At 39.5% G+C, this 8,255-nt stretch overlaps 1 protein-coding gene across 1 annotated transcript; it reads left to right on the top strand.

Moving 5' to 3' along the window:
- Window positions 1–373: 373 nt before the first annotated feature.
- Window positions 374–6,634, top strand: LOC109394049 (40S ribosomal protein S17-like). Its single transcript, XM_019663821.1, has 2 exons — window positions 374–713; window positions 6,441–6,634. The coding sequence occupies exons 1-2, from the start codon at window positions 374–376 to the stop codon at window positions 6,632–6,634; spliced, it is 534 nt and encodes a 177-aa protein (XP_019519366.1).
- The last annotated feature ends 1,621 nt before the right edge of the window (window positions 6,635–8,255 follow it).

The following is an 8,255-nucleotide window of genomic DNA, read 5'->3' as shown; positions in this document are numbered from 1 at the left end:
GCAAAGGCCCAGGAACCTAGAGTTTGACTGGGAAGTGGTGATATGCAGAAAGTGAGCAGGTTTGGAACAACAGATTTTATTACAGAAAAAAATTGTTGAACAACCAAAATCTAGTCTGTGTGATACATAACTCCTAGTACCCTGTAACACCAACCAAGATCTCACTTCCATGTGGAATCTAGAGAAACAAAACAAATGAACAAACAAAACAGAAGAATACAATAGATATAAAGAACAAGCTGATTGTTGCCAAAGGAGGGGGGTGGGGTATGGGTGAAAAGGAAAAACAAAAAATTAAATTCAAAGAAGTTAATTAGTTAATTAATTTTTAAAAGTCTAGTTAGATTTCCTCTTTCACCAGGGACCCACCAAGATGGTCCACGTTCGCACCAAGACCATGAAGAAGGCGTCCCAGGTATTCACTGAGACACACTACATGCACCTGAGCTACAACTTCCACACCAACAAGTGTGTGTGCGAGGAGATCATGGTTATTCCCAGCAAGAAGCTCCGCAACAAGATAGCGGGCTATGTCACACGTCTGATGACACAGATTCAGAGAGGCCCTGTGAGAGGTGTCTCCATCAAGCTGCAGGAAGAGGAGAGGGAAAGGAGAGGGAATTATGTTCCTGACGTCTCAGTCCTGGATCAGGAGATCACTGCTGTTGGTCCCGACACTAAGGAAATGCTGAAGCTCTTGGACTTGGCCGTCTGTCCACCCTGCAGTCACTCAGTTGGGATGAATTTCCAAACACCATGTGGAGCCATTTTAATCTTTCCACTGTGCTGTAATATTTTCAATAAACCATGGACAACCTTAAAAAAAAAAAGAGGGCCAGCCGAGTGACTCAGTTGGTTAAGAGCTCGCTCAAGAGTGCCAGCTCTGAGCAACAGGGTTGCCGGTTCGATTCACAGCCTGAGCTGAGCTGCCAACAGGTGGCAGGATGGCTCAGCTAAAAAAAAAAAAGAAGAAAAAAGTCTAGTTAACTTCCATTATCATATATAGGAAAAAATTGCTACTTCATATTTTTGTTAAAACTATTTTTTAAAGTATAGTACAAACAATTATGTACAGTACATAATACTTAATATGATAAATTATTATGTTACTAGTTTATATATTTTCTATTATACATTATACTCTTTATCATTATTTTAGAGTGTGCTCTTTCTACTTAAAAGAAAACAAAGTTTGCGCTAAAACAGTATTCCATGTTACACCTAACGATGCATTTCTCAGAATGTTAAGTGGCACATGATTGTATGGGCTAGGCTCTGTACCCAAGCAATGGAAAGAATCAATCAAACAACTACAACAAAAGAAAAGACATGAGCTTGTCCTCATGATGCTTAAAAAATTAAAGGGAAAAGGATCAAATATCTCTCTATTTTCTATTTGAAATAGCACATTAACCTACCATAGCCTTTTTAAACTTCTCACTTCAGTCGATATCTACTTTCTCCTCTTATCTACAAAATGTGGTCAGAATGTAAATAATCTACATGTCTTTAGCAACAAAGCTACTCAACTAAACAACAAACATGGGAAGGGGGTAGTTCATGATCAAATAAACTTGGAAAGTGAGTCAAGTCATTCTCCATTTTAGACATTTACATTCACATTCACTTATTAAAGGATCTGGTAAAGAGTTTTGTACCTTTGGCTAATCCAGAGTTTCCAAAATTATCTGACCATTATTTTCATAGATTTCTAACACTAACTTTAGGAAATATAGTTCTCAAAGTGTGAGCAAGCTATAAACATCCTACACTGGAATCACCTGGGGGTACATTATCAAAATCTTACAAAGAAACTTTCAGGGGTTTAACATTTTAGATCATTAATGCTTTACAGGCAATAGTGAGTCAATGGCCAGCAAGACTGATAGCTGGTAAGAAGAAATGGGCAGAATTGAGTGTGGACAGCACTCTAGGAAGCTTTGGGCTGGTGACAGTAGGACTGAATTAGAAGTCAGGTACCTAAATTCTGGTCCTGGCTTCCCCTTGGACTCATGTATGATCTTGGGGAAGCCACTCCCTTCCTAGGGCCATGTGTGAGTTTCAACGTTTTGGATTAGCCTGGATGGTATTTCCCCTCTGGGACACTGTGGAAATGTGTGAGGGCATTTTTGTTTGTCAATGACTGGGAGTCACTACCAACGTGGAGTATGTAGGAACTATGGATGCTAGAGGTTTGCAGTGTGCAAGGTAGTTCCTCACCTTTGAGAATTGCCCTGACTGTTGCACTACTTCCTGATGTTCCTCTGGACATTCATGTAGGAGGTAAAAATCTGCTACCCATTATCCTAACCTAGAACTGAATCTTGAACAGCACATAAATAGTATAATATGCATTGAAATTCCTGGGAACGAAACTACATTGTTAATCAAGAGTAGATTGTACTTCATATACTTAGAACTCTACCAAGAACTTTACTACAATTTTGGAAAATCACATCACCCATGTTAACAGTACACATAGGTTTTAATTAAATTGCCAATGCTACATGCCTGTATCAGTCTTCACTTGTAGCTGTCACATTCCTGCCGACTCTGTATACGGATTCAAGCATCTGATTACTTAATTATGTCATCCAGAGCAAGGAGACTTGAAATGCCTGTGTGCTATGAGGTAAGGAGATTGTGCCAGAATATATATCAACACCTTACTTCCTTCATCAAAAAAGGGTTGCTGTGAAAAAAAAGAAATGTCAACTAAACTAAATAGTGTGCTTAGTGATATAGCTGATTTTCATTTCAGATATAAGCTCTTTATGTCATTGCACATCAATAATAGTTTGTGTTTATGGCATATGACCTTTTTATAGTCATGTATGTAAGTGGCTTTATTATCAATGTATTTCATTTCGGTAAAAGAAAGGGGACATAAATATTGGTCATAAAAAAAGAAAATTGAGGGGCCGGCCAAGTGGCTCAGTTGGTTAAGAGTTCACTCAAGAGTGCGAGCTCTGAGCAACAGCGGTTCGACGCCGGGCCCGAGATGAGCTGCTGCTGAGCTGCCAACAGGTGGCAAGATGGCTCAGCTAAAAAAAAAAAAAAAATTGATTACAATGTATTTGATGATCTTTGGGTCAAATGATGATCTTTGGGTCAAGGGCAACATTGGGTGGTGGGCTTCAGTTTGCCCATAGTATCATCAGCTGCCTCACCCAGTTTTCTGACAAGACAATTTAAGATTCCTCAAGTTGGTACCCCTCTTTCAACCGCAGCACAGCCCCTAAGCTCCACCTATGTAGAAAGTCTGAAACCCTGCTAGTGTTCTCTGAGGTCTTTTTCAGACTTTTTTAAAGCTTGTTTCTGTATCTTTCAAGTTTTGCAACTCTGCGCCTTGACCCATCTGTATGACTGCCCAAGTCACAGAAAGAATTGATGCTGCTCTATGAAAGGAGCAATTCAATGAATGCCTCCTCCCTGCAAAACAAGGACAGTTCCCTCCTTCACTGGGCTGTCCGCTGAATGTGTACTAGATAACTGAGGAGAGTAAAATTTCTTTGCTCCACACAGTTGATGCAATTCAGTCCAGCAGGGGTTAAAGCTGGTTTCTTGTCTCCGCTGGGGAGCCAGGCGGATGGGGCTCCTCCTGTAATGGGCACAGATGCCACCATGCTTTGTTGATTACAATCTCCCACACCAAGGAAGCTTTGACTAGGTTTGACATAATCAGCTCACAGCCTCTGCCTGCACTCTTTCACAAACAGGCCATTTTCACATCTTTTTCATGGAATCCGACAGGCGGAAAAATAATTAATGTTACCTCAGCTCAACAATGACCCTGGCTCTGATTCAAAAAGAAGGCAGGTTGCAAAATCTGCCCTTTAATTGAGGGTTGGGGGCAAACCCCACATACTCCTGTATCGGTTCTGCCTGCCTGGCCAAGGCTGATTAAGGCTTTCCTAAGCTTGAGGACCCATGGTCACTGAGTACCACTAAGTTTCAGGTTCAAAGAGCTTCTGTGAAAGAATTCTGTTCATGGCATTTAGCAAGGCCAGACCTGTTGTGTCTGTCAGAGAATTCCAGATGGTACTGTTGGTCATTCCCATTTTATTGATAAAGACAGGGTGACTTTCTCTTTGCAGAAGACACAAAATTAGAATCCACAACTATTTTTCAATATGTTTCTTTTTTTTTTTTTTAAGAAAATGCAAATGTATTTTATTATGGAAGTCTATCTACATGGTCATTTGCACACTTGTTGTGAATGGTACAGCCACTTTGAAAAATAATCTGGCAGTTTCTCAAATGGTTAAACATAGTTACCTTTTGACCTAGCAATACCACTCCTAGGAATTCTTCCAAGAGAATTGAAAACATATGTCCACACAAAAACTTGTACACAAACATTCATAGAAGCGTTATGCACAATAGCAAGAAAGTAGAAAACAACCCAAATGTCTCTCAGTTGACAAATGGATAAACAAAAGTGGTTTATCCATACAATGGAATATTATTTGCTCATAAACAGGAATGAAGTATGTACACCATATCATGGATGAATCTTGAAAACATTATACTAAAAAATACTAAAATGTTAGTCACACACAAAAGACCACTTATATGATTTCATTTATATGAACTGTCTAGAATGGTCAAATATAAAGAAATAGAAAGTAAGTAATTGCTCAGGGCTGGAGAGAATGAAGAGCTGAGAGGTGTATAGTCTAGGAGTGCAGAGTTTCTTCTTGAGATGGTGAAATTTTCTAAACTTGATTGTAATGTTGGTTGCACAACTCTGTAAATACACTAAAAATCATTGAATTTTACACTTTTTATTTTAAAGTGTGTAGTACACTAAAAGTTCTACAGAAAAATGGTTGTCAATTGTGGGTCAAGGAACCTAGAGATTCCCAAGATATTTTTGGGGTGTCTGTGAGTCCTTACCTTTCCAACTACGTATCCATGTGAGGCTGATTTTTTTTAATATAGTTTAGTAAAACAATATCATGCAGCAAACTGAACAGAAAAACAGATGTGAAAATTGAGCCATTTTTTATCAAGCCATAAAAAAGATTTTCAAAAATGTAAAAAGAAAAAAAGTCTATACCTTCACCCTTGAAAATTTGGGAAATGAAAAAGTAGAAGAAAGACAGTAACTATTTTCCATGTTCTGACCAACCACAGAACCACTGCTACATTTTGGCACATTTCCATCTGGTCTTTTTTCTGACTCCGTGAGTTCTACGCCTTGTGAAGTGGTGAAGCTCTGGCAAGAGGCCCAGCTCTGTTGAGCAAGCACCTTCCCTCTTTCCTTGATTCTCTTCAAAGTAATATGGTCAGTACCCACCTTGCTTGGAAAGGAGGGGAGAGGATCCCAATTATACCTGCCTCAAGGTCATGTTTATTTACTAATTACAAAAGTAGCACAAGGTCATTATAAAAAAATTTTGTGTGCATTTACACATGTGTACAGGCCTGTGTATCATGAATACATGAGGCAGAAAACAGATGATCTTGGACACTGGACCAAGGTGGCACATGAGAACACACATGTTAACTCTTCAACCCCATATTTCTTAAAATGACAGAAAAATCAGCAAATGACAGCAGATGCCACCAGCAGGCCAGAAATTATGAAGAATTTCCAGGAGAAAAACGCAGAGAGGAAATACATGAGAGGAGAAACTGCAAATGCGCTCAGGCACAAAATCAGGTGAGGAAAAACAAATTCAAAGAAAACCAAACTCTAAGTAAAATAATAAAGATTTACAATATCGTATCTGCAATTCCAAAATCCAAAACATTCTCAACACAAAAGTTTCTTTCTAAGTTCTGCACAAACTCATTTGCAACAAAACCTGACCTGAACTGAAGTGAAGCCATTTTTAGACTTTATGTCACTTAAGGTGAATATTCATTTCTGTCTTTGTAAATAATAATAATAATAATAATAATGATGATGATGATGATGATGATGTTTCTGATTACAGAGTGCTGCACAGATTTTGCTGAGAGTGTTTGCTAGAGCTGTAGTGCTGGAACAGTTCTGTATCCTGGTTCTGTTGATGGCTCCTATAATCTACACATGATAAAATATCATAGAACTATTAACACACACACGAGTAGTTACAAAACTAGTGAAATCTAAATAAGGTCTGTACCTGAGTTTATTTTATTACACCAATTGTAACTTTCTGGCTTTGGCAATGAACTATGCTTAAGTAAGATATTATCATGGATGGAAGGTACAAGTACACTGGAATTCTCTACACTATTTTTATATGTTCTTCTGAGTCTTAAACTATTTAAAAATTTTTTTAAGTTATTAAAGCAAAAGCAATAGAATGACCATTGCAAAAATTTAGAAAGTGGTTACCTAAGGAGAAATGAAGGAGAATGGAATAGAAAAGAAATATAAAAATAGATGTAAGTTATTAGTTATATTGTTCTGGGTTTGGTGGTGTGTTCACGGCTGTTCATTCCAGTACTTTCTATAGATATAGACATGGATATAGATATTGACAGAGACAGAGACAGAAATGTGGACATAGGTGGAAATGGAGATGGAGCTGTAGACCTAGATGTAGATGTAGACATCGACGAGGATGTAGATATAGATAGAGACAGAGATCTCACACATAAACACTCCTGTACATCAAAACAATATTTTAGTAGTTAATGAAGAAAAAACATTTTAATAGAAAGTTTTAAAACAGAATGTGTGATAGAATGTGTGATAAAACAGAATGTCAGATGTAAAGAAAAAAGTGCTCTATTTATGTATGCATATATATGTGTACAAATGCACAGAAATAGTAGAGAGAATACAACTCCAGAGATTAACAGTCAAAAAGCGCTGGTGAAAGTATTGGGATTGTGTGTTGACAAGGGAAGGGAATAATGGAGAAGAGTGAATTGGGATTTTTTTCCCTTTTACTATCAATATTTTATATTTACATTTTTTTTCAAAAGAATGTATTTGTATAAATTAGGCACCACTGCCATCATATGTGCTTTCTGAAATAGATACTTATTTTGTATCTATCTTCCTGCCCACAACGCTTCTACTAAAACCATCACCTGTAGACATAAGAGTACCTTATTCACCTTTATGCATACAGCATTGCTCCTGACCAAGGAACTTATTTTATAGCAAATGAGGACAACAGTAGGCTCATGATCATAGAATTCACATGTTCTCTCTAGCTTTCTAAAGCAGAGGCTTCTCAGAAGTTGATGGTCTTTTGAGGACTCAGTTGTGTCATCAGCTGAGTGACAACACCTGTCAGGGCTAGAGCAATGTATGCTCTAATCAGTGACACATGCTGTTGTTCCCCCCACGGCCAGGATTTCACAGTCCAGGGATCAAGGAGAGGACATGGGAGTGGCTCCTCTGTGTCCCTGGATCCGCAGCCAGCATTTTGCTTCCCACCTCCACAACTTTGGGCCCTGCTGGTCAAGAGGTCTGAGTCCCCAAGGGGGACTAAGCAGGGGACAGGTGGGACACAGCAGGGGTCCACTGAAGTGGAGGTTGGGACTGCCACCTGACCACCTTGGCTCCACACTCCAGTGAACCAACAAGCAAAGGGGTCACTGTACTGTTGGGGGTGATTGATCCTGACTCTCAAGAGAAAATCAGGCTGCCACCACACAATGGAGGTCAAGAGTAATATGTCTGGAATGCAGGGGCTTCCCTGGGGTGTCTTAGGACTTCCATATGCTGTGATAAAATTCAATGGAAAACTACAACAGCCCAATTCAACCAAATCTGCTAACGGCCCAGGCCCTTCAGGAAGAAAGATTCAGGTCACCCCACCAGGCAAGGAACCTGGACCAGCTAAGGTGCTTGCTGAGGGCAGCTGGAATATGGAACGGGCAGTGGATAACCTGGCACACACCTGGCATAGGATTAAGAGAAGCTGGGGGAGATCTGGAGGGAGTTGACCCAGCTGTGGGCCCTGGTGCTGCCATGTTCTTATGGACAAACCAAACATTGAAATTCACTGGAACAGTGGTTCTGAAATTCTGGCATGCATTCGAAAATCACTGGGAGAAGCTTTATAAAAAATACTAGGTCTAGAGGCCTCCCCTAGACCTCCTGCTCAAAACCTTCCAGGTAAGGTCAGGATATCTTGTATTAAGTGCTCAGATGATTCTACACATATTAACAGCCAAAACCACTGTGTTGGAAGGCGGGTACTTCGGGAACCATTCATTCAGGGCCACATCATTCCCCAGCGGTTCAATATAATTATTCATTATATATGCCAAATGAATGGTGCCCCTGGAAGCACAATTCC

The sequence above is a fragment of the Hipposideros armiger genome, unplaced genomic scaffold, assembly GCF_001890085.2.
Source record: "Hipposideros armiger isolate ML-2016 unplaced genomic scaffold, ASM189008v1 scaffold_406, whole genome shotgun sequence".
Lineage (NCBI taxonomy): Eukaryota > Metazoa > Chordata > Mammalia > Chiroptera > Hipposideridae > Hipposideros > Hipposideros armiger.
This window is presented reverse-complemented; position numbering and strand designations above follow the sequence as displayed.

What these genes read in the sequence shown, in the direction of transcription:
- LOC109394049 (XM_019663821.1), top strand. Translation starts at nt 374, where the DNA reads ATGGTCCACGTTCGCACCAAGACCATGAAGAAGGCGTCCCAGGTATTC. An exon ending in GCTCTTGGACTTGGCCGTCT is followed by an intron (nt 714 to 6,440) that starts GTCCACCCTGCA and finishes TGTTCATTCCAG; the next exon opens with TACTTTCTATAGATATAGAC.